Below are 27,520 nucleotides of genomic sequence, written 5' to 3'. Positions count from 1 at the left end.
AAAGGCCATCCCTGTCTGATTGTCCAGGGTCTAACACCCGGCACCTCCGCCGATCAGCTGTTCTTGGTGCCATCGACAGTAGCAGGTGGCCAGAAATGTTCAGTTCTGGAGCTTGTCTTCTCTTAGTGGCCTCGGCCGGGTACCTCATATCTGCCTTTTATTCATTTAAATGGGAGGCGGATGTGCAGTACACAGCCGCGGCCACTATCAGATGATAGAGCAGCTCCAGAACTGAGCATTTCTGGGCATCTGCTACCAGCGCTAAGGCTAAGGCATAGGCTATCCGTGTTAAGGTAGTGGACAACCTCTTACTTTTCAATAGGGTGTACTCATTTTTGCTGAGCACTGTAGACTTGGTTTCACTTGTATCTCATTTATTTATACTCTGCCATTACGCCTTTTCCAGTACAGTATTTATTAATCACTAATGTTCTCCTAGTATTCATATGATCTTAAATCAAACCTACTCTGTTTTCTTTATACAGAGAGATTTTTCTACTTCAAGCATTCACTTTGGAGATGGGAGCAGGGGGTACAAGAGTCAACGACCATCAGTTTCTACTCAAAGCTCAAGTGGATTTGAAGATTGTAGTTCAAATCATGGTGGTAAAACTGGTCCAACTGAATTCAAGGATTGTGAGAATAGTTCTTGTTCACAATATTCATCAGGTACAAAACTAGGTGCAACTTTAATGTCAAGTGGTGAAATCTTGGCGCCACCTGTCAGTTAAATATTTTTATGCTAGGTGCATTGGGAGATCACCAACAAGCCACTCTGTCTGTCTTGGCCCAATATATTTAGATATTATTTATGAACAACATGGCCCTGAAAATACTACAAAAACATAAACGCTTTACAGATTAACCATTTATTGACCCCTATATAGTCATTTTTTAGGTGAAAATAAACATACTCAACTTAATCATATTGAATAATATTTTGTTTGACTGATCACAAAGGCATGGTTTCTTTTATAGAAAAAAATACATGTATGCAAAGAATAGGCTAAAGCTCACATACAAATCAATATTTTATTACTTACAAAATCATATATTAACATGACCAAAACAAAAACATAAGTGTGTACTAGCAAAACCCCCATCCAAGATGGCGAACAATAGGAATGGAACATGGCAATGTCGATACTATAAATGGCAACCAGAAAGTGAAATGGAATGGGAGATAGTATCAAAATAAAAAAAATATATTAATAATAATATATAATAATAATAATATATATAATATAATATATATAAAGCTGGTCCCTAAATTAATACAGAAAATCATATAAAGCTCTCGACCTTGGCACAAGAATACGGACAAGAGAACAGGAAGAATATAAATTAAATGAAGAAACAAATAATATCTTCCTTTTAAATTAAAAGCATGAACAGGAATCACCTTATGGATGTTGTTGTGCTACATAAGATATTGATGGTCTATTCTTTGCTTATGATATTTCCTAAAGATATTGATTGACCTTACATTAGCTCATCATTATAAAAGTAGTGATTCAACCCTTTGAGTCCTGTATTTTCAGCTAAAAAGTATCATAAAGATTATGTGTAGTATAAGATATAGAAGAGGAATGCCTGTTACTGTGGTACAAGACCTCAGCACCCGCACCGATCAGCTATTACAGGTTCCTGTGGTGGTCAGCTGTGAACATTGAACGCAGCTGCGCTGTACACTAATAAGAGCTGTTCTGCAGTACCCGGCAGTGTCCGCTGTACAGAGCTGTGCAGTGCAGCCCTATTCATTGCTTATCTCCAACCAGTGCTGGAGCATGTATGATGCCATACTTTTGGAATATGTGTCTGTACACTGCTGAGCTAATTGTGATACTGAGCTCCAAATTACCTACATAGAAATATAGTTAATTTTGATCATTTTCACAATGACTGTGAACGTTTTAGAAGATTGAGCTCAATAATATTTCAGTATTTATCGTGTATTATAAATGTAGAAATCATCCATTATCATCATTAATAAACAGATGAGTTTAATCTGGTAACAAGCTAGAGGTCAAGTTTCTCAGGTGATCTGTTATTCATGAGAAACTGTTCTAGTTGAATGAAAAGTTCTAGAAAGCACTGGAAATAGTTTTTTAGACATTTCAAGATATTTCTGTTATTCATTCCTTGAATAGTTAAATTAAGCTATTTTGCATTGTTTATATTTTTTAGATCACAGCTTGTTTGAAAATTCTGTCCTCCATGGGAACAAGGTTTTACCTCCATGGTGTGCATATGTGGCTTGGACCATTAGTGCTACATTTAGCTTGATTTGTATGGCCATAATTGTAGCATTTGGATTCAGGTATTTTTACCCTTTATTATCTATGGATATTAGAATGGACATGCCAATTCTTACAAAGATTTTAGACGTTTTTGCCTTGGAAAAAATAATTTTTATGTGTGTTGCTAGGTAATCTGTCATGTCTGTGTGTTCTCTGTGGGTGACCTCATGGCAGCTAGTCTTCTGCGCATCTTACTGCCCAGACCAGCCGTGGATCTCCTGACAGGAGCAGGTCAGCTGCATAGAAATCCATGAAGCTGACACGCCCAGGTCAGTAGAGCCGCGGCCGCTTCGGGAAGTGAAATCCTATAATCGCATGAGTCAGATGCAAGTATGACTCCAGCGTTAGAGATGTAGCCTACAGAGGGGAAATCTGGTAAAGAAAATGTAGCATACAAGGCGTATAATCGCCAGATATAATGTTATTCTTCGTCTATATACATGACAGTTAATACTGAAAAGTCTGAAACAACAAGCATGCTTCACCCCCAGGCAATTTTGTGTTTTTCGTTTTTGTTTTTTGCTCCCCTTCTTTGGAGAGCCATGCATTTTTTATTTTTCTGTCAATATTGCCATATGAGGGCTTGTTTTTTGCAGGATAAGTTGTACTTTTAAATTAAATCATGAGTTTTACCATATAGTGTACTAGAAAATGGCAAAAAAATGACAAGTGCGAAACAAAATTGCAAAAAAAAAAAAAAAAGTGCGATTACACAATTGTTTTGGGGGTATTTTATTCACAATGTTCACTATATTGGTAAAACTGATGTGTCGGTGTGATTCTTCAGGTCGGTACTATTTCATAGACACCAAACACGTATAAGATTACTTTTATCTGAGGTAAAAAAAAATTCTGATTTTTTTCCAAAAAAAGTGGTGCACTTTTTGCACCATTTTCTGCGACTCGTGTTCTCATTTATCGGTATATGAGGCTTACTTATGGCTTTTTCTTGCGTCTCGAGCTGACCTTTTTAATGGTACCATTTTTGTGCAGCCACTACATTCTGATTGCCTGTTATTGCATTTTGTGTAAAATTTGCAACAACCAAATAACAAAATTCTGTCGTTTGGTATTTTTTTCCGCTATGTTGTTTACCGATCAGATTAATTGATTTTATATTTTGATAGATCGGGCATTTCTGAATGGGGCAATACCAAATATGTGGGTTGTTTTTTTTTGTTTTTACAGTTTAATTTTCAATAGAGCAAATTGGGGGTGATTTGAACTTTGTTTTTTTTTATTTTTAATATTTTTTCTTTACTTTTTTTATTTTACTAGTGCCCCAAGGGGACTATAAGGATCAGCAGCCCGGTGGCGATGGTGTATCAGCAGGATGTTTAACCCCTCCGTTGGTAGGGGGTTTTTGCCCCGGGGCCCGTTGGGTGTTAGTGACTGGGGTGCCGTTGTGTAGAGGAAAAGGGGGGCTTTTCAGCGTACTCAGTCCAAGAATAATAGCTCCAACAGCTTGTAAACCAGAATTCTGAGCATGGAGGGAGCAAGCGTGGATCCGTGCCCTTGGTGTTGCTGTTAGCCTGTGGCCCTTTCTGTGGCACCTTCTCACTAGTTGGACCCTCAAGCTTTAAACTTTTCGGGTCCCGCCCACCCATATGGCTAACGGAGTGAGCTTGCTCTCAGGGTTCACGCGTAGGATTTCTTTGGACTGTATTTGGGAAAGTCCTATCCCATCGGTGCGATAGCACCCCGACTTTGGAGAGGGTTGGGGATGAATATTGAAGTCTTCACCCCCATCGGGTAAATTACCGGGATGTGTGAAGCTACTTCCCGGCCTAGGGTCCACGTACCCCGTCGTGCCCAGGCCCCTGCCCGGTGATGGGTCAAGGCCGCCGGCCGCCCTCCTTGGCAGTCTGTGCCCCTTGACGCAATCCCCTGTGATCGGGGCTCCAGCTCCTACTAAGCCCAGACCAACGTCTGCCACCTAGTAATCTTCAGGAGCCCTGCTCCAGGCCGGTGACCTCTCCCTCACAGAGAGTCACCTTCCACCTCCTCCTCCTTTCACTCCTGTTTCACTTTTTTTTTCACTTTCTCACTTTCCCCTACCAACCCCCATGTGGGCGGGCCTATTCACTTCAGGCCCCCCAATGGTGTGTCTGGTGGGTATGGTGCAAAGTGTTCCTAGGATTTTGACTGGCTAAGCTGTTAGCAACACCAAAGAACCAGGATCCGTAACCAAGGAGGAGTGGATACCATGCAGAAGAACAGATTGTACAATACCCTGTGACGACCTGATAGCCCAGGGTGTCACATTCCCCCTTGGTTAAACGTAGCTCGTTCCCGAGCTGCAGGACAGCAGAGGTTTTTTTGTTTTTTTTTTTAAACTGCAAAAGAGAAATATAAAAGGTTAACACACTTTTTATTAACGGGTTCCATCCCTCACAGGGGAGGCACTTCACTTAAACGTTACTAAAATTATTAAGAGTTTGTCACCCAACGGTGGGACGCTACCGGTTTCTATGGTAACGGAGGCTCAACCTACTCCGTTGCAGCCCCTTTCCTGCGACAGTCCAGTCCCAACGTCCCGGATCCAAATAACCCACCACCCAAACAACCTGACTCCCTGGAAACCTATCCGCGGGTCCATGACCAGGTAAAGGTCCCGGGTGTTGTCTTTTAGACAACTCTGGTTGGCACAGGACGTGCAATTATTATACAAGACAAAAGTTCGTGTTGGTCACGCCAGTCCTGTGACCGTGGTCCATTTTTACTTATGTATAAAAACTTTAACGAAGTCCATGTATCGGTGGTACACTTTTCAACAATTTGCTTGCAAATCTGGTAACTCTTTCTTTCTTTCACTCTTTTCATTAAAACTGGTTGATTAGGCACTTATTTACTAACATTTTCTATATGGAAAATAACAAATTATGAAAAATAACAAACGAAAGCACCGATACCTAACAATTCTATGGCATCGCAACTACTGGTACTGTAACATTTTTCAACACTCTTCTCTGTACCTCCATGGAAGTTGACCAAAGTTTGCACAGGTTGACCTCCTTAACTCTGGGCTCTCACTTCTCTCTAAGGAAGTGTCTACACTCTCTAAGGGTCCCTCTCCTTCTATGTTAGGTGTAACTGGCAGAACCCAACGTGTACGTGGCAAAGGGACTGGTGATACTCTAGGTGCTGGAATGGGTGCAGTGTCAGTAAGCCTTTCCTGCTCTGGTTCTTCCACAGGGTGTGGGAATGTTAACACAGGGACTATTACTTCTCCATTCTGCATCGGCCAATTTTCTGGAAAATCACCTAGAATGGTATGGATCACCTTCTTCCTTCTTTCCACCACTAGAGGCTGGGACTCAGGTTCTTCTGCCCTTCTCAAAGGTTCTGGGCATGTCTCCAGGTGGTCTCTAGACACCGTAGCGGTAGTTCTCCCATCATCCTTGCTGATCAAACAGGTCTTCTGATTATCGAAATTGGATGGCTGTATCACATATGGCTCTTTCTCCCACTGGTCGTCCAACTTGTGTTGCTTCCTTTTCCTTTTTAATATAATTTCACCACGGGCAAAGGGGGATGCCTTAGCCTGTCTATTAAAATTCTTTTCTTGCCGCTCCCGGGTCTGATCCAAACTTTCTTCAACGTACTTCTAGATCTGTTTGTACTGGGCTTGGCGACGTGAGTCCCAATCGTCTCCGGACGCATACGTTTCAGGCAACTCCACCTCCATCTCCAGGTCTACCGGCAGTCTTCCTGGGTGAGCCCTCATCAGGTAGGCCGAGGTACATTTGGTTGATCCTACCGGAATGTTATTGTAAATGTCGACCAAATCTGGTAGCTTTTAGGGCCACTGATTCTGTTCTTCAAGAGGGATGGTTTTCAGCATATTAATCACCAGATGGTTCATCTTCTTGCACATCCCATTTGTCTGTGCATGGTAAGGGGTGGTGTGGATCTTCTTGCACCCATATAGGCTGCAGAACTCTTAAAAGATCTCGGCTTCAAACGCAGGACCCTGGTCTGTCAAAACTCAGTCAGGATACCCATGCGGCCTACAGAAATGGGTCTGGAATGCCCTTGCTGCAATACTGATGGTTAAATCCTTAACTGGTACCACCACTAGGAAACGGGAGTAGTGACCAACCATCATGAGTGCATACATGTACCCACTTCTGCTGGGAGTCAATTTAACATGGTCCAGAGCCACAATCTCTAGAGGTTGTTTAGTGGCAATCTGTTGGAAGGGTGCACGCTGCCTGGTGCCATCTTGTCTTCTCAAGGCACAGTGGCCACAATTTCTACACCAGGCCTCTATGGAGTCTCTCATTCCTATCCAGTAGAAGCGGCTTCTCAGCAACATCTCTAGCTTCTTCCACCCAAAATGTCCAGCTCCGTCATGGTATGCTTCCAGCACCACTGGGACATAAGACTTAGGGACTACGATCTGGCAGATTCTCTCGTGAGTCTTGGGGTTGGTCAGGCTCCTGCACAGTTTACCTTGATGCAGATAAAGCCGACTCCGATCCTGCCACAACTTCTTGGTCTCTTCTGGAACGCCTGGTCCAAGACTGGCATCAGGTCTAGCCAGCAGCACCTTGACTAACTTGATCGCTGGGTCCCGATCCTGGGCTACCTGCCTGCCATGGTAAGGCAACGGATTACAGGTTATCTCCTGTTGTTCGGCATTTGATCTGAATTGTTCCTCCAATGGAGGCTGGTGGAACGCAGGTAGCTCAACTCCTTCCAGGTCGTCTTCGTTTCTGCCATCATCGGACAAGTGAGGCATCCGGGATACAGCATCTGCGTTAGTATTCTTACGGCCAGCCCTGTACTTAATAACGAAATCATAGTTGGCCAGTCGTGCAACCCATCATTGCTCCAAAGCTCCCAACCTTGCCGTATCCAGGTGAGTCAATGGATTATTATCCGTGTACACCGTGAACTTGGCAGCAGCAAGGTAATGCTTGAACCGTTCAGTTACTGCCCAGACAAGCGCCAGAAATTTCAATTTAAAGGAGCTATAATTTCCTGCATTTGTTTCCGTTGGTCTTAGCTTCCGGCTGGCATAGGCGATCACCTTTTCTTTGCCCTTCTGTACTTGGGACAAAACGGCTCCCAGCTCCACATTACTGGCATTAGTATACAGCATGAAGGGGAGGCCATAGTCGGGATAAGCCAGGATTTCATCCCCGGTTAGGACAGACTTCATCCTCTTGAAAAAATCTTTTTGTTCTGTGCCCCACTTGAACGGAGGCCCCCGAGGATTTACCCTGTGTAGTCTGACCCACCACGAGGTCCTGTAAGGGGGCTGCCATTTGGGTATACCCCTTAACGAACCTCCGGTAGTACCCCATCAGGCCCAGAAACTGCCGCAGTTCTCTGACCGTAGTGGGCCGTGGCCAGTTCTGAATGGCTGTGATCTTTTCGGGATCCGGTGCCGCACCTCAGCACTCACCACATGCCCCAAGTACTGCACCTTCGGTTTCAACAAGTGGCATTTGGACGGGTTGAGCTTCATTCCATACTTGGACAGAGCGTCGAACACCTCAGTCAGATGCTCCAAGTGTGCTTCGTAGGTTTTGGAGTAAATAATGACGTCGTCCAGATACAGCAGGACGGTTTCAAAGTTACAATGGCCCAAACAGCACTCCATCAACCTCTGGAACGTCCCGGGTGCATTACACAGCCCGAATGGCATACTATTAAACTCACATAGACCCATTGAGGTAGCGAAGGCGATCTTCTCCTGGTCTTCCTCGGCAACTGCAACCTGCCAGTACCCTCTGGTAAGGTCAAGGGTAGAAAAGTAAGTTGCAGACTTTAGAGCGGCTAACGACTCCTCAAAGCGGGGCAGAGGGTAGGCGTCCTTATGGGTAATCTTGTTAATCTGGCGGTAATCTACGCACATCCTCATGGTCCTATTTTCTTCTTTACCAGCACCAGTGGGGCAGCTCAGGGACTGCAGCTATCGCGGATCACTCCTGCTTCTTTCATGCTTCTGAGCATGTTCTTGTCACACTGGTAGTGGGCAGGTGGTACGGGCCTGTACCTTTCCTTGATATCTGGGTGCGTGCCAGTGGGAATGTGGTGTTGTACTCCCTTAATTCGCCCAAAATCCAGTGGGTTGCTTGCTAAAGACTTGCTCATATTCCCTGACCACCCTGTAGACCCCTTGTTTATGATGTGCGGGTGTAGAGTCGGTGCCCACATGTCGCTCCTGACACCACTTCTCTACTGGGCCCTGGGGATGAGCACTAGGGTGCTGACTGTGCTCGTCTGGAGACCCTGTTGCATGAATGTCGTCTGCATTTACTGTAAACAAATTGGCTATGGTGTCATATCAGGGCAATGTGACTTCCTCCTCCCCACAGTTTAGCACTCGCACGGGCACTCTCCCCTTCTGGACATCAACTACCCCTCTGGCCGTGAACACAGTGGGACAATGTTCTGAGTGTAAGGGTTCTACCACTGCCTGGTAACCCTGTCCCCTGGAGCCTATAGCTGCCCTTCACCATATAAACATTTCACTTCGTGGGGGCACTACTAGGGGGGCTGCATCCATTACCCGTACACCACCTATCTCACCTCCAGAGAGATTTACCTGTTGCCGCTGCAGGAGAGCTCGGATCTCACGTTGCAGGACTCTCTGCCACCTTGCTCCTGCAGTCTCAGACAGCTGTTGAAGCAAAAACCACACTACACCCATGCAATTCTCTATGACATTTGTTCCTAAAATGATCTTCGGATTCCGATCACTAGGGTCATTTTGTACTACTATTAGGCCTTGTCTGACTAATTCTACTCGGCCCACCTTTATGGTCACCTCCTTGAACCCAATTTGAGTCACAGGTAAACCGTTGACAGCATAGATGGTCAAACTGTCGTCTGGGGGGCATCAAGTCATCATCAAGCCAGAACTTCTTATAGAGTACATAGGGGATAGTTGTTACCTGGGAGCCGGTAACAAGAAGTGCAGAGGTAGGGATCCCATCCAGAGTGATGGAGACGATGGGCCGTCCCCCTACATACTGCTCTCTCCAGTCTGCTGGGCCTTGACTATTTATTCCTGGGGATTGGCCCTTGGCCCCAGGTGCTGCCCGTTTAAAGGACAGCTTCGCGTGTAGTGGCCGGTCTTGTTACACTTATAACAAACAGGTACTCCGCTCCCAGTTGCTGTTAAGGGAGCCGTTGCGGGCAGGGCCAGGGCAGAGGGCTTCACTTGCGCTGGGGAGGCATCAGCCTGCCAAGCCGGGAGTGGGGAGTCAGGAGCCTCTGGGGGCTGTAGGGCTTTGATTGCCCGCTCTTTCAGGTTAGCAAAGTCCAACGCAGGGTGTTCCAAGGCCCACAGCCGAAGCTGCTTGCGGTCCTTCACCGACCCGAGGCCTTGTAGGAACTGCTGTACAAGCATCTTGTTCCCCTCCGGCTCTCCGATATCGTTGGTCAATCTCAGGGTCCGCAACACTGCTTGCAATTTCAAGGCGTAATCTCGGATGCTATCCTGGGCCCGTTGCTTACAGCTGTAGAACCTCATTCTCAGCTCCGCTTCCGTGCTGGTTTCAAATGCAGATCCTAGTCTCCTGAAAATGGTGGTCACTGATGTCCGGTCTGCTTCAGTCCACATCTCCACTTCCAGCTCGGCAGCACCAGTCAGCTATCCCAGTACCACCGATGCCCGCTGCCGCCAATTCAAGGCATACATATCCAGAACATTATAGATTTTCCTCTTAAATCCCTTCAGCGCATCTGGTCTGCCGTCATACTGTGGGAGCCAGGCAGCGCCTGGCACATATGGCAATGTTATGGACATTATGGGGACAACCGCCTCAGATCCCGTCACCGCCACTCCTGCGGCCGGAGAAGCACCCGCTGCACCATTGTTACCTTGGTCGGGCAGAGGGAGCGCCGCCACATTTCCATCATCCGGAGACGATATCTCTGCACGCCCCCTTGGTCTTTTCGCAGCACTCTCTCGCTGACCGTGACCCTCTGGGAACTTCCGGTTCCGGCCTCACACGGAAGTTAAAGGGCGGGGCTTAGGGTTTGCATGCTTTCTTGATGAAGACAGCGTTTTGGCATTGAAAAGATGGCGGAATTGGCGGGAAAAGGACTTTAGACCTGCGGTCTTCGGCTTTCAAGGCGCATGTCACCCAGGTAAGTGGGTCCTGCTCATATCCTGTTCGTGACGCCAAGTTTTTCGAGATTTACCGCCCCCGTGCCAGCGGCCAAGCCGCTCGCATCCGGAGCCGCGGTGCTCGAGGTGTCTCCAGACCCAGGGGTTCGCGCGGACACTCGAATTCAAAAGAAAAGGGGGATAGGTATGTACAAGGGATGTGTAAGTTCGTGACGCCACCGGTGCGAGGTAATGTGGAAGACCACCGCTGCTGTTGGGGTGGCGGAGTGGCGATGGTGAAGCAGCAGGATGTTTAACTCCGCCCGTTGGGTGTTAGTTGACTGGGGTGCCGTTGGGTAGAGGAAAGGGGGGGCTTTTCAGCGTACTCACTCAGTCCAAGAATAATAACTCCGACAGCTTGTAAACCAGAATTCTGAGCACCGCTGCAGCATGGAGGGAGCACGCGTGAATCCATTCCCTTGGTGTTGCTGTTAGCCTGTGCCCCTTTCCGTGGCACCTTCTCACTAGTTGTACGCTCAAGCTTGAAAGTTTTCGAGTCCCACTCACCCGTATGGCTAATGGAGTGACCTTGCTCTCAGGGTTCACGCGTAGGATTTCTTTGGACTGTATTTGGGAAAGTCCTATCCCATCGGTACGCTAGTATCCCGACTTTGGAGAGGATTGGGGATGAATCTTGAAGTCTTCACCCCCGTCGGGTAAATTACCGGGACGCGTGAAGCCACTTCCCGGCCTAGGGTTCACGTACATACCCTGTGACGACCTGATAGGCCAGGGCGTCACACAGCCACAGGCACCCAGCTGCCCGCACGCAGCCACAGGCACCCGGCCGCTCGAATGCACCCGGTCGCCGCACAGACAGCCCCCGGTAAGCTATATTAGTATTTTAAGATGCACTCCTCATTTTCCACCCAAATTTTTGGGAGGAAAAGTGCGTCTTATAATCTGAAAAATACGGTATGTCATACTCGCAAAGGACAAGGCCACTACAAAAGAATACATTTTAAAAAAATATAATGCAAAAATACAATCCTCACATGGACAAACAATGATCACAGAAAGGGGACAAAACTAATGTCATTAAGTCCCATGGAATGAATTGTGTCAAGGGTCCACATCCATTCAGTTTCTAACATTCCCACCCAAGGTATTTTCATTGATTTAGTCTATACCTCTTACTGTAAGTAATCTGTTACATCGATGATACTGTTTAAAATGCTTAGGTAAAGTTTTTAATATAGATACAGTACAGACCAAAAGTTTGGACACACCTTCTCATTCAAAGAGTGTTCTTTATTTTCATGACTCTGAAAATTGTAGATTCACATTGAAGACATCAAAACTATGAATTAACACATGTGGAATGAAATACTTAACAAAAAATTGTGAAATAACTGAAAATATGTTTTATATTCTAGGTTCTTCAAAGTAGCCACCTTTTGCTTTGATTACTGCTTTGCACACTCTTGGCATTCTCTTGATGAGCTTCAATTGGTAGTCACCGTAAATGGTTTTCATTTTACAGGTGTGCCCTGTCAGGTTTAATAAGTGGGAATTCTTGCTTTATAAATGGGGTTGGGACCATCAGTTGTGTTGTGCAGAAGTCTGGTGGATACACCGCTGATAGTCCTACTGAATAGACTGTTAGAATTTGCATTATGTCAAGAAAAAAGCAGCTAGGTAAAGAAAAACGAGTGGCCATCATTACTTTAAGAAATGAAGTTCAGTCAGTCCGAAAAATTGGGAAAACTTTGAAAGTGTCCCCAAGTGTAGTGGCAAAAACCATCAAACGCTACAAAGAAACTGGCTCACATGAGGACCGACCACAGGAAAGGAAGACCAAGAGTCACCTCTGCTGCGGAGGATAAGTTTATCCGAGTCACCAGCCTCAGAAATCGCAGGTTAACAGCAGCTCAGATTAGAGACCAGGTAAATGCCCAGAGTTCTAGCAGCAGACACATCTCTAGAACAACTGTTAAGTGGAGACTTTGTGCAGCAGGCTGCTAGGAAACCACTGCTAAGGACAGGCAACAAGCAAAAGAGACTTATTTGGGCTAAAGAACACAAGGAATGGACATTAGACCAGTGGAAATCTGTGCTTTTGTCTGATGAGTCCAAATTTGAGATCTTTGGATCCAACCACCGTGTCTTTGTAGAAAAGGTGAATGGATGGACTCTACATGGCTGGTTCCCACTGTGAAGCATGGAGGAGGAGGTGTGATGGTGTGGGGGTGCTTTGCTGGTGACACTGTTGGGGATTTATTCAAAATTGAAGGCATACTGAACCAGCAGGGCTACCACAGCATCTTGCAGCGGCATGCTATTCCATCTGGTTTGTATTTAGTTGGACCATCATTTATGTTTCAACAGGACAATGACCCCAAACACACCTCCAGGCTGTGTAAGGGCTATCTGACTAAGAAGGAGAGTGATGGGATGCTACGCCAGATAACCTGGTCTCCACAGTCACCAGACCTGAACCCAATCAAGATGGTTTGGGGTGAGCTGGACCGCAGAGTGAAGGCAAAAGGGCCAACAAGTGCTAAGCATCTCTGGGAACTCCTTCAAGACTGTTGGAAGACCATTTCCAGTGACTACCTCTTGAAGCTCATCAAGAGAATTCCAAGAGTGTGCAAAGCAGTAATCAAAGCAAAAGGTGGCTGCTTTGAGGAACCTAGAATATAAGACATATTTTCAGTTGTTTCACACTTTTTTTTAAGTATTTCATTCCACATGTGTTAATTCGTAGTTTTGATGCCTTCAATGTGAATCTACAATTTTCAGAGTCATGAAAATAAAAAAACTCTTTGAATGAGAAGGCGTGTCCAAACTTTTGGTTTGTACTGCATGTCCGCGTGGTTGATGACCACCGCAATCTCATCAAAATGCTCATGGATGCGAATCTTCATCTGTCTAGTGGTTAGTCCAATATAAATCTTTGGACATTGACATGTAAATAACTGAATTCGATGTACAGGATAAATGTTTGATTTGATATGTCTTAGAACCACTAGAATGACTGATGGTGTCACAGCACAGCATGTTGGAGCATGCAACACATCAACCACACAGAACACATTCATGGAGAGGGGAAAAACTATCAAGAAAAGGAGACAGATGAGTGAGGATGAGTGAAACTGAACTGTAAAGTTTGGGGTCCGTACCAAACACCTTGTGTTTGGTGCTGACTTTTGACTATACGTCCAGTTCCTGTTCGCGTTTGTTATCCAAATAAAGCTTGTTGAAAGGTTGCAGAGCAGCCAATCCGCAAGCTTTTAGGCTCTGAGCACTTGTAGAGCCATTACAGTCATGGTAAGTATTGGCATGGCTGTGGCTGGTGCACCCCATGACTCGGCCTGTATAAAGGCAGGATCACGGGCCGTGGTGACATTTTGCCTTCACTAGAATAAAGAGAGTATGCTGTTGTAGTGAAGGACAATGATAGGTGCAGGTAGGAAAAAAAAATACATTATAGGGATGGGACACTGTAGGAGTGAGGGACAGTAATAGGTGCATTTAATTGTTACTCAAATACAGCACTGCATCCCACAGCTAATCTCTAGCAAACAAACAAACAAGCCTGTAATGAAACAGGCAATGTCCCAAAGAGAATTCACATAGGAGAAATGACCAGGGGAAAACAAAAAAACCCAGTTTCAGTTATCAATAAATGAACTGTTAGTATACGGTCATAAATCTCCCAAATGAATTCAGGGGGAAATGTAGCTTAATTCAAAGCACACATAACTCTTAGATAAGAGTATACATGTTTGGTATCTACGAACTCATACTGACTTAAGGCATCATATGGATATGTCAGTTTTACCCTATAGTGAACATTCTGAATAAAAAAAATAAAAAACAATTGTGCAATTTTACTTTTTTTTTGCAATTGCATCGCACTTGGAATTTCTTTTCTGTTTTCCAGTACACTATATGGTAAAACTAATGATTTCATTAAAATTTACAACTCGTCCTGCAAAAAATAAGCCTTTACATGTCAATATTGACTGAAAAATAAAAACGTTATGGCTCTCAGAAGAAGGGGAGGAGGAAACAAAAATGGAAAATTGCCTGGGTGTGAAGGGGTTAATTTTCTAGAAATATTTTGTGATTCACCTGTGCTCACTACACCCCTAGATATGCAGGAGCTGCGGGACACTGCAGGAGTTGTGCCCGGCATGAACGCCGCTGAGGACATGGCTTTCCCGACAACCGAACCCCGGCTCTCACAGCCAGAGATGATCCCCGCAGCATCCCTGGCTGTTTAACCCACTAAATGCTGCAATCGATATCGATCACAGCTTTTAGGTGATTGGGAGAGGGGTTGTGCTCCCTCTACCCTCCAATTCGTAATAGCAAGGACCCAATCTTTGCCATGATGACCTCTGGGCCATCCAGCTATGGAAAGTCCCTGGGATCATGCCTGTAGCATGATCCTAAATGCTTTTGACATTGCAGTTCTTACAACTACACTGTACTGCAATGATTGTGCATTCCAATACAGCGCAGTTGCGATTAAAGCAGTGCCCCATATAGGGACTAAGTAAAATAGGTTAAAAAAAGTAAAACATAAAAAAATAAAATAAATACAATAAATAATTCCAATAGTTATATTTATGTGAAAAAAATGAAAACAAACCCCCTACACATATTTGGTAGCGCAGCATCCGTAATAACCCGATCTATAAAACAGATACACTAGTTAACCACATCAGTGAACACCTTAAAAAACTAGCATAAAGTATGTCTTTTCATTATACAGCTGACAAAAAGGTGGAATAAAATGCAATCAAGAAGTCAATATAAATAAAAATGGTAGTTCTGAAAATGTCATATTGTCTCGCAAAAAAGCCGCCATACAGCTTCGTATGTAAAAAGTAAAAATTCTAAAGCTCTCAGAATGCAGCAATGCAAAAACTATTTTTTTTAGAAAACAGTTTTATGGTGTAAAAGCGGCAAAACATAAACTGTATGAATGTGGAATTGCTGTAATCATGCTGAATAGAAGAAGCTGTCTTGTAACTTTTACTGCAAGATTAAATAAATAAAAACAATTCCTGAATTGTTGCATCTTGATTTTGCCTCACAAAAAGGGGAATAGAAGTCGATCAAAAAACACTATGCGGCCCAAAATGGTACCAAGAAAAACAACAACTCACCCAGCAAAAAACAAGCCCTTACATGATTCTGTTGGCAGAAAAATAAAAAGCTATAGCTTTCAAAAATCAGTAATGCAAAAAACCTTTATTTTTTAAAAAAATATTTTTTTTAGCCTTGAAAACTCGGTAATGCAAAAAAACCAAAACTTTTTTTAGTTTGATAGTAGCCAAACCTAAATACAACCTATATAAATCTGGTAATTTTGTAATTGTACTGATTTGATGAATAAAGGCTCCTATTCACTTATGAATATGAATGGTGAACGACATCAAAAATAAATATATAAATCCAATTCTTCAACTTTTGTTAATTTGTTCATTCTTCCTCCCAAAGAGCGCAGTACAGCGCGACTCATGTTTATCCTGCTCTCTACACTGAGCGCTTACACTGGGAACTACATGTAAATGTCTGAAAAACGCCATTTAGACAAAATTCACAAATGAGGATTCACTGTAATGAAGCAGATGAAGTCACTTTGAACTTCTGTCTGGCTTGTGGTCCAGTGGTGTCCATTTTTTACTTGTCTTTTTAGGTGTCCACAAAAGAGCGGTCATCACCAGTTTTGTGCACATTTGATAAGACATACCATGGAACAGAGGCCAAAAGGAGTCTCGGGGATTTTACCTGAATCATGTATTTCGGAGATGTAGGTTGAAACTCTGATGTAACTGCTCAGCACAAAGCACAGAATAAATGTGAACTGATCCAAAATGTTCTGTATTCCAAATTGTCACAAATAGCATTCAACTTAAGCCACAAAAACACAAGTCCCACTGAGGTCTGTCATCTATTTCAGCCACATTGGTGCTCCAAAAATCATATAGTGCTTTTTCACTTCTTCACAAGTACTGGCGTGTTCCCAAATTCTTGACCACATATGTGATATTCACCACGTTTAGGAGAAGAAGAGTAAGAAACTGCGGGATCCATTTTCTCCTATTACCCATTATGAAAATGACAAACTTGGGGCAAACTTAAAATGTTAGGTTTTTTTATTTCACTTAGCATTAATTCCTGTGAAACATCCAAAGGAGTAACGCATTTTCTGACAGCAGATTTTGAATAACCTGAGGTGTGCAGTTTTGTAAACTGGTATCACTTTTTGGGCTTTTCTAATATATAGGGCAGTCAAGCTCACTTCAAGCTCACTTCAAACTTGAATAGCTCTATAAAAAATTGACTTTGTAAATTAAAAAAAAAGAAACAAAAAAAAAATGATAAATCGCTGCTAAATTCTAACATCCTAATAAAACAAAAGGACATTTGAAAAGTTAAGCTAACAAAGTTTGCATATCAAAAATATTGTTTAACTAGTTTGGGTGGCATGACCAAATGTTTATACATTCAAATTTTGAAAATTTTCTATCAACTTAAATCATCATTAAAGGAACTTGTCACCAGATTTGTCCCATGCCACCAACAGTAAGCTCTTATATATAACATTCTAGAATAGTGTGTACAAGTACACAGGCCGCTCTGTATAACATAAAAAAGATTTTTTATTATACTCACCTATCGGACAATCTGGTCTAGTGGGCATCACTGGTCTTGATCCAGCGCCTACTCTCTTATGATTGTTGTTCTCCTTCTTTGTGTGGATGAGGCATACTACGTCATACATACAGTGTTTTCCATATTCTGCTCTTGTGCATGAGTATTTCTCACTGCCATACTGAGGGCAGATCAAAATAGTATAGTTCTCGTGCGCGGGTGCTTTCTGACCATTCCTTGTGCCTGTGCATTACAGTTCTTTGCTCTGCCCTCAGCAGACCAGAGAGAAGTGCACCTGCTCAGTTGTGGGATGGAGGACACTGTGTGGATCATGTAGAACATATCCACACAAAGCAAGAAGGAGGACGGCAATCGCAAGCAGAGAGGAGGCGCTGGAGCAAGTTCAGTGACACCCATTGGACTGGAGTGCCTCATAGGTGAATATAATACAGGGTCTTTTTTTATATTATGAAGAGTGGCTGTCACACTTGCCAGGTGTAGCAAGCATAGTGAAGTACGTTCAGACCTACGTGCATCTGATGCACAACAAATAGGCAAAAAAAGGGGGCACCGGGGAGATAAAAACAGGGAGGTCCTCAAACTAGTGAGAGGAGTTGGTGGGGTACCTCCTATGCTCACCTGCAGCTATCCCTCCTCTCTTATCCAGGCTCTATACAGTCTCCGCAACTGTCACCGAACAGGTACCCGAGACCCTTGGAATATGCTATAGTAGCCCTGACTAGTGAGGGGCACATGGGGTTCACTAGACCTCACCGCTGCACTAACACACCAAGTAAGTAAAGACAAACAGAGGGAAAAAACAACCAAAAGGATATAGCGTGAGCACAGGAACTTCTACTGCAGAACCTTCCTCAAAGGCAGGCAGAGACCAAATGACTTTGTATCTTCACCAGGGATTGCTGGGATAAGCCACTATTTAAAGCTGAAGGGCTTGACTACAAAGTAAGTGCAGCTGAAAACACTGAGCAATGAACTGCTTTGCAAGGCTGCAAGTTAAGAGGAAAACTGACAATTAACCACTTCAGTGCCAAAAGAAACAAAACCCATTTAAATGTAAAGAACCAGATGAGAGGCTCCAGTCCAAAGGCTGTCACTAGTCTCTACATACAAGGAGATGAATGTGACAGTGGCTTAGGCATTTATATACAACATTCTATAATGCTGTATATACCGTATTTTTCGCTTTATAAGACGCACCGGATTATAAGACGCACCCCCAAATTTGGTGAAGGAATAGAGAATTTTTTTTAATAAATGGGGTCCGTCTTATAACGCCAGTGTCCGTCTAACAAATCATATAGGGTATATGTCCCTCATAGCCCCCCCATCCTAAAATTAGCCCCCTTAATCTGGATATGGCCACATTATATTGAATATAGCCCCCTTGTGCTGGCACACGCCCCCTGTGGCTGCCACACACTGCCCCCCTGTGGCTGCCACACACGGCCACCCTGTGGCTGACACACACGGCCCCCCTGTGGCTGACACACACGGCCCCCCTGTGGCTGACAGACACGGCCCCCCTGTGGCTGACACACACGGCCCCCCCTGTGGCTGACACACACGGCCCCCCTGTGGCTGACACACACGGCCCCCCCTGTGGCTGCCACACACTGCCCCCCTGTGGCTGCCACACATGGCCCCCCTGTGGCTGCCACACACTGCCCCCTGTGGCTGTCACACACTGCCCCCCTGTGGCTGCCACACACTGCCCCCCTGTGGCTGCCACACACTGCCCCCCTGTGGCTGCCACACACGGCCCCCCTGTGGCTGCCACACACTGCCCCCCTGTGGCTGCCACACACTGCCCCCCTGTGGCTGCCACACACTGCCCCCCTGTGGCTGACACACACGGGCCCCCTGTGGCTGCCACACACTGCCCCCCTGTGGCTGCCACACACTGCCCCCCTGTGGCTGACACACACGGGCCCCCTGTGGCTGACACACACGGCCCCCCTGTGGCTGACACACACGGCCCCCCCTGTGGCTGCCACACACTGCCCCCCCCTGTGGCTGCCACACACTGCCCCCCTGTGGCTGACACACACGGCCCCCCTGTGGCTGACACACACTGCCCCCTGTGTTAGATATCACCCCCAGGCTGCTGCTTTTAGTAAAATAAACTCTTTCCTTACCTTCTCCAGCACTGTGCTCCCTCGTGTCCCCCTCCTCAGGGTTGAGCTCCGGCCTCCTGCCTGCATTTCCTGGTTCACGGTCTAGTCACGTGATCGGCACAGCAGAGTGAAATCTCTGCATGCCTGATCACAGCACCAGGAGGGAGACACGCTGGAGGGGGTAAGTAAAGAGTTTTTTATTTTACTATGGGCAGCACCATGGGGGCCATATAGCTAACACAGGGGAGCATGTGCGATCAAAGGGGCGCAGGCAGGTATAATATGCGCAGGAGATCAAAGATTCCCTCCCTCAGCTTCACCAGCCTCCACCAGCCCCCCCCCCCAGCACCACTCCAGAGCGGCCCCCACCTGCCCTGGACCCTGCAGTATATAATCCATATATTCGGTTTATAAGACGCACCCCCTACTTTCCCCCAAAATTTGGGGGAACAAAAGTGCGTCTTATAAAGCGAAAAATACGGTAAGTGCTTACTGGTGCAGTTCATATGGGACTGGTGACAGGTTCCCTTTAACATGACGTACAATATGTCATGAGAAAAAAAACAATCTCAAAATCGCTAGGATATTTTAAAGCATTCCAGAATTACTACCTCATAAAATAACTTGTCAGATTTAAAAGAAATGTGTCTGTGTCATTAACGTCAAAATTGGCTCTATTTCTTAGGGGTTAAATACAAAATATAAATATCTATCTCCTTTTTTTAGGTTTGGTCCGACAAAATGCATACTATGGTTACATGCAGTTTTTTTCTCGCTGATCTACTGTATTTTTATTATCCAGCCTTCTTTGGTAAGATAATTTTTTATATACTTGTATTGCATTTCACCACTAGAAGAAGTGTTTTAAAGTGTTGTATAGGTAAAACAAGTAAATGAAAGTGTGCATATTTTTCTGCAGTTATTTAAGGAAGATTCCCAGTTATCTTAATAAAGTAATTCTTGAAATGTAATTAAATAATTCACACTTTATTTTAAAACTATCCAAATTACTTTACTACTCATCATGAAACATTAAAGTTAGCTTTTCATTAGAAGGTTCTGGACTTACTAAGTATATATACAGTATTTATTATATGCATATTTTCTTTCTCATGTCTTAAGCGTAAATGATTATGTCAAGATATTAAAGGGGTAGTTTGAAGACTGAAGATATTTGTCATGTAAAACTCTTGAAGGGTCCTTACCCTTCCCCACCATCAGGCACAGATTGCCATGACGATTATCTGATCGGCCTGAAAGTTTAGGAATTTACGACTCGGGGATGGTAGAGCTACAGCCAAAAGATGTACAGAAAAGACAATCCTTTGTTCTGTTGGAGGGAAAACTCCTAATACAGTTTTGTACATGGCCCGTTAATGTTAGAAAAATGAAAAACATACTGCCAGAATCCCTGTGGAGCGCTGAACCCAGCGCACCGTTTAGCTTGACTGGGAGATTGCTGGCATCATGACAAATTAGTATTGGCCAGTAAAATCATGCTAGATGCATTGTGTTTGGTATCTATGTAAATGTAAAATTGAGATATAAAATATGACACTAATATCATTCACCTGTGTGGCCCAGGGGAAAAGATATGTGAAAAGCTAGAATTAAAGAACTTTGTGACACTCTTGGCACAGCCCACAAGAGACTGTAAAATGAGGTCACAGAGAGGTGGGTTACCTGAGGGCATAAGAGCGATTAGCTCCTTGCTGGGGGGAGTCAGTATTGGAAGGCATCAGTAAGTGGTGATCCTGGCCGTCTTTCTACCATCTTCTTCTCTTGGAGCCCTTCCCTCCCTAAATTCGGACGTCACATCTATGGCACGAGTTTAGTAGGTTCACGGTTATACCTTTTATTTTATGTAACTGTCTATACTGTATTTGTATTGTTCCCTTTTGTAAATTCTTGTATATTTTTTAAACACTGCCTATTTTCAGATTAAATCTATAAAATTTAATAGTTTGTTTCCTTCTATTCTATATACGAACCCAAACCCATCCGACAAGCCTTCTGCTATCTGAAATGGGTCCCCAGCTACCTGTAGAAAGTCTGGGTGGTGGCAGCATAATTATTATTGCATAGACTTATTGGAGTGCTATCATTAAGGGTACCGAGGTATATATATATTCCATTAGCGGGAATCAGTGATATATACATTTACCCTTGCTGTGAGACCCCCAATATTTGGCATTATTAGCTCAGCAGCCTCATTTTATGCATTGTCCTGCAGTATCAAAAGTGGCCTGCCGACAAGGGGGCGCTAGAGAGTAGTTGTGTTCGTGACAAATTAGTGAACAGATGCGGGATATCTGAGTGACTCCCCCGGCTGTTCGTGACAAATTGGTAGCAGCGGTGGGATATAGAGCATTATTGATCTGATTTGAGCAATCATCCCTTTCACTAAAAACTTGCAAAAGTTTTGAGGATCGAACTCAGTGTTTAAATATACCTGGAACAATACTGTACTTGTAGCAGTTACCCCCTTCCTTTTCTCTTTTTTCTATCCTATCTTTTATTTGGCAATTATGGCTGCAATGACCGAAGCCTGGTACAGCCAGCTGACGAAGGAGACTTTGGTTGCCATCTGCACGACCAGAGAGATTGATGTCAATGGCAAAAACAAGCCAGACCTCATTAAAAAACTGTTACAATGAGACGCAAAGCAAGTCTGATCTCACAGTGCTGATGACAGGGAGACAAGCCAAGCCCTGCATGATACTGCAGCCAGGGCCTCTTCTGCATCTTCAAGCCAGAGCAGCGACCGGGGCAGCATGGACTCCTACCTACAGATGGCCCTACAGCAACTCGCTGCAGATGACCGGGAGGATGGCTGAAGCTCATTCAGCAATATCAGGAGAGAGCTGAGCGTCAGGCCCAGAGAGACCATGAGTTGAAGGTCCTCCAAGTCCGGCAGCAGACATCTTCCTCACTGAACGGTGAGTCAAATAATGCCAACAGCTTTAAGCTCCGACCAGAGCACTTTCCTGTGATGGAAAAGGATGGGGACATGGACACCTTTCTGAGTGGATTTGAAAAGACTTGCTTGCAGTACGAGTTGCCCCCAGCACAATGTTCATGATACTTAACCCTCAAGAGCAGAGTGGAGACTATGAGGCCATAAGGCAGGCCCTAATACGGAAGTATCAGCTGACTCCAGAGATGTGCCGCAAAATGTTCCGGACCCTCCAGCGTGGACCACATGACTAGAGATGAGCGAACCGGTCACGGTTCGGCTCGAGCTCGGTTCGCCGAACCGAGGTCTGGTTCGCGTTCGGTTCGGCGAACCGGTTCAGCGAACCACTCGAACCCATAGGAAACAATGGGAGGCAATCACAAACACATAAAAACACCTAGAAAACTCCCTCAAAGGTGTCCAAAAGGTGACAAACAACTCACAACACAACACAAACACATGGGAAAGTGACAAGGACATATACTCATGCGAAAACAAAAGAGCTGGACAAGGAAAAAGAGGAGACACAGATATATGAGTATATGCAAGGGAACATCGATGCCATTACTGTGCAACTTGAGCCCTGCTCATTTTAGGCTTCCAATTTGGATAAATTGCCTGAGGTCACCACGTATGCCTTGTGGATCTTGTCGTGTCCCACAGCCAGCGTTCTCTCGGAACGTGTCCTCAGTGCTGCTTGGGGTGTGCTGACAGATAAGCACACGCGTCTGACCATCTGACCAATGACAATGTGGACATACTAACGTTCACCAAGATGAGGAAGTCATGGCTCTCAGAGGACTTTTCTTCCCCTGGCTCAGCCAGGGAAGGCGAAAGGCACGCGTATTTTTGACAGTTCTTCATGCAAAGCATCTTTTTCATCTTGAAATTGGGTGTCAACTGATGCCAGTCAAGTGGGGTGTGTGTGGCCCAATTAGTGGAAACGAAGGAGACTGTGGTTGGAGTCCCCTCGCTGTGTTTAAAATAACCAAGATGAACAAGTCATGGCTCACAGAGGAGTTTTCTTCCCCTGGGTCATCCAGAGGAGGCGAAAGGCACGTGTATTTTTGAGAGTGCTTCATGCAAAGCATCTTTGTAAGCTTGAAAATGGGGGTCAACTGATGCCAGTCAAGTGCTGTGTGTGTGGCCCAATTTTGGGAAACGAGGGAGACTGTGGTTGGAGTCCCCTCGCTTTTGAAAAAAGAACCAAGATGAGGAAGTCATTGATTACAGAGGACTTTTCTTCCCCTGTGTCAGCCAGGGGAGGCGAAAGGCTGGTGTATTTTTGAGAGTGCTTCATGCAAAGCATCTTTGTAACCTTGAAAATGGGGGTCAACTGATGCCATTCAAGTGCTGTGTGTGTGGCCCAATTTTGGGAAACAAGGGACACTGTGGTTGGAGTCCCCTCGCTTTTGAAAAAAGAACCACCAAGATGAACAAGACATGGCTCTCAGAGGACTTTTCTTCCCCTGTGTCAGCCAGGGGAGGTGAAAGGCTAGTGTATTTTTGAGAGTGCTTCATGCAAAGCATCTTTGTAAGTTTGAAAATGGGGGTCAACTGATGCCAGTCAAGTGCTGTGTGTGTGGCCCAATTTTGGGAAACAAGGGAGACTGTTGTTGGAGTCCCCTTGCTGTGTTTTACATGATTTTCAAAGGGCATGACATGGCTTAGAGGTTGACTTTCAGCATCTGCAAACGGTTGGGTACAGAAATGCTGCCTTTCCAACCTTTTGAACAGAGGATTTTCGAGACCTTATGCCCATCGCAGTGCCCCAAGAGCCGATGCCCAGTCGCCACTCCTTCTCCAAGAAATGCGTGCCCGCGCTACCCCAGCAGGTCGCACACAACATCACTTCTTCCTTGAGAAACTCTGTGTGTGACAGGGTGCATTTCACCACAGATACTTGGACCAGTAAGCATGGACAGGGGCATTACATGTCGCTGACTGGAAACTGGGTAACTATGGTGAGAGATGGAGAAGGGTCTGCTGTACAAGTCTTTCCGTCCCCACGAGTTGTGTGTTTCAATCCTTCCTCTGTATGTACAAGTTCCTCCACTGCTTCTGCCTCATCAACCTCGTGTTGTTCCTGCACCTCAGCACAAACCCTGTGTGGTCAGGCCACCCTTCCTTGTAACTGCGCCCAAGGAATCCCACACACCTCCTTCCTATGCTGGCAGCAGAGCTCAAGGCCATCAGGCGGTCAAATGTTTACTTTGAAATGTAGGGGAAATGTGAGACCGCTGAGGAGTTGTCGACGGTTAGCTCTGTAGAGTGAGACCGAGTTTCATCAATGGTTGTCTCCACTCAACCAGCAGGCAGGGAATTCCGGGTGCGACAATGATGCAAAACGGTCTGCGGCCCTTCTTCAAGGCAATGTGACACACCTGCCTTGTATGGCTCACGTGTTGAATCTGAATCTCCAGCAATTTTTAAAACACTATCCCAGCCTACATGTCCTTCTGTCGAGGGCACGGTGTAACGCCTGCCTGGATCGACACACTGAGACGAGCTGTAAAGTATAGGCTAGAGGGAAGCCACACACCAAGCTGGACCCCCAGAACCCTGAAACCCTTTAACCCCTATACAGTGATTTTGAATGACACAGGGCCCAAGTTGATCAATACCTGTGGAAGGCTGCAGTTCCAGAGAATAGTAGTCATGCAGGGTCAAAACATTAATTGAGGAAGAGGAACAGAATGGGAGGGACAGGACTTAATCAGAAAACAAGCAGAGGTGAAATGCGAATCTGCCAACGAGGTACCTAAACAGCAAGCAGGAAAAGTAGTCAGGTAACAAGCACACAAACTCATAAAACTAAACTGGGGATAACAGTAACCAGAGGTTTATAGCTATGTCTGGCAGTGGTCTTCAGACAGGAGGGGCCTAAAAAAGGGTGTTGTGTCTTCCCATTGGTTGTAGCTGAATGATGGTACTTCATCTGTGAGATAGCCACCACCTGCATTCAGCCATTGGTTCTGCATATGTCAAGGTAACGCAGCCCAGTGGGTGAGCATAACCTACGTCCACCTGCGCCGCTGGCGTCGACTCCTCTCCCATCATCAGCACTATGCACGAAAGGAACACGTTGACACCTTGCGACAGGAGTACAAATTGACGTAGCGGACTCCGGTGGTGACTTAACAGCCGTGTGCCGCAATGATGCAAACATGGCAGCGTGCCTTCATCAGGGCAATGTGACACACGTGACTTGTATGGCTCACGTGTTGAATCTGATTCTCCAGCAATTTTTAAAACAACATCACGGCCTACATGGCCTTGTACAGTGGGCACGCTCGCTATGTGCTCACTTCCATCATTCGCACCCAGTAGCTCAACAATTTTCATCGCTCCTGAAGTCTTAAGGTCTGGCGGTTAAACATCTGAAATGCGATGTTCCGACATGCAGGAATTTGAATCTGTAAATGTTGCAGCGTCTGTGGCAGCACCGCAGAGCCCTGCTGAAATACGTTATGATGTATACCCTGGGCTAACTTGATCCAGAGGTGGTGCAGATCACGCTGCTGGAGTGGTGTCAGATCAAGGACCTATGCACCGTTCTACACAGTTTACAAATGTCGACGAAGATGTTTAACATTGGCAATGCCATTCTCAGCATGACAATTTTGGTCATCTACATGATGGAGCACACTGTAAGCAATATTCGGAGTCAGGTGTTGGTACAAGAGGAAGGGGAGGAAGTACTGGAGGAGTCATATGCGGAATAACAAGATCTACAAGGTCCAGACGGTCAGCGGCACCTTGGCGGCAGTCATGGTACAGTGGGGGAGAGGGATTATCAAGGGCGCATAGTATCAGCAAAACTGTTGAGGAAAGTGCAAGAGCCCAGGAAGAAATGGTGGACAAACTGGCGATGGGCATGGAAGACTCAGTAGATGAGTGAGAGCTTGGTCACATTTCGGTTGTGCGAGGTTGGGGGGAGAGGGCAGAGGAAGGATGCACGATTCTCACCTCTCCGCCACCAACACACCAAGGACTTGGTCCTCCTGGATGCACAAGACACATGAGCGCCTTCTTGCTGCACTACCTACAACATGACCCTGGGATTGTACGAATTCCAAGTCACGCTGACTACTGGGTTGCCACACTGTTAGATCCCCAGTAGAACACAAAATTTTGTGAAATAACTCCTGCCATAGAAAGGGACGCACGTATGCAGTTGTATCAGCAGAAGGTGTTACGCAATCTTACATCTGCTTTTCCACTAAACACCAGTGGTGCACAGAGTGAATCTGAACGCTTTTTCATCGATAGGGGGAAATGGTCTTACTTGTCCACATCTGAGGGACCGAGGGCTGGCTGCTGTGCTGAGACGGCGTTGAGTGTCCCTGCAGAGTTGCACTTTTGGTCATATACAAACTGAGTTGAAAAAGGAGAGATGCTGGTAGAAAGGGGAACAGGTGTGTTGGAAAGGGTAAAAAAGTTTGTGTCCGTGGGTTTGGTGGTTAAGCAACAGTAACATTTGCTGAAGAAACAACATCTGTTATGGTGGGACTGGCAGATTTGGATAAGGTGGTATATACTATGTTACCGCTATATAAAAAAATTAAGAAGAAAAGAAAGAGAAAGATAGATATCCCAATCGCCATTCGGTGTCCACCGTGCTCACAAATGGAACAGGAGAGGTTGGCAACTGGAAGGTTAGGTGGAGCATACAGAGCAGGTTGACTCTGAAACAAATAGTAGCCTGAACCGAGTTAGACACCACTCGGATCTGGAGACTGGGAGCCCTGTTAGCGTCAGAGGGTCCACACGACCACCCAGCCCCGGAACCCACTGTTAACAACACAGGGGCAATTGGGTACGCTGTCTGTGTGCGTAGGGGACACACCTGTGGACAGCAGGCGCATCAGCAGTAGCAGGCCTGTTTATGCCACTGGGCTGCACTACCAGGACTGGTAGGACAGGAGCTGTTCTTAAACGTTCTGCGTTACCAACTGTGGTGGCGGCCTGCATCGATGCCCTCTCCCTGCCTACCTCTGACCTAAAGCCGCAATGAGTTAAACACATGGAGGTGTGCTCTTTTGTAGCATACTAGAAGGCTGGGCACCTTCTTGTTGGCTCCAGCCCCTTTTATAACCTGGGTCCGCCCCCAACCAGGGTGGACCACAATGCACCTCCTGGAGACAAAAGCAGAGTGACACGTCATGAGTGGCATAACTAGCGTCCTATTTGGAACCGCCACTTGAATGATGACCTCATGGCTGCCACGACCAAAACACCTCAACAGTCATCGTCTGACCAAAAACAATGAGGTGACAAGTCATAGGGGCGGCCCTCTGCAAGCTTGTTGGGAGTGGCCTGGCCAAATTGTCAGGACACCTGATGCCCTGTGGTCTATATGGGCCCCCCACATCAGGGGCAGGGCCAA

General features: G+C 45.5%; 1 protein-coding gene across 1 annotated transcript in view; it reads left to right on the top strand.

Annotated features, from left to right (window-relative positions):
- The window catches only part of PKD1L1 (polycystin 1 like 1, transient receptor potential channel interacting), an 884,746-nt gene that overhangs the window by 600,821 nt on the left and 256,405 nt on the right, over positions 1–27,520 (top strand). The window contains exons 48-50 of the mRNA XM_075316120.1: positions 486–669; positions 2,188–2,320; positions 19,902–19,986. Coding sequence (XP_075172235.1) covers positions 486–669; positions 2,188–2,320; positions 19,902–19,986 — 402 coding nt within the window. The remainder of the gene's footprint in view (positions 1–485; positions 670–2,187; positions 2,321–19,901; positions 19,987–27,520) is intronic.

This window comes from Anomaloglossus baeobatrachus, chromosome 6, assembly GCF_048569485.1.
Source record: "Anomaloglossus baeobatrachus isolate aAnoBae1 chromosome 6, aAnoBae1.hap1, whole genome shotgun sequence".
In the NCBI taxonomy this organism is placed as follows: domain Eukaryota; kingdom Metazoa; phylum Chordata; class Amphibia; order Anura; family Aromobatidae; genus Anomaloglossus; species Anomaloglossus baeobatrachus.
Note: the sequence above shows the minus strand (reverse complement) of the source record. Positions and strands in the feature narration are given on the sequence as shown.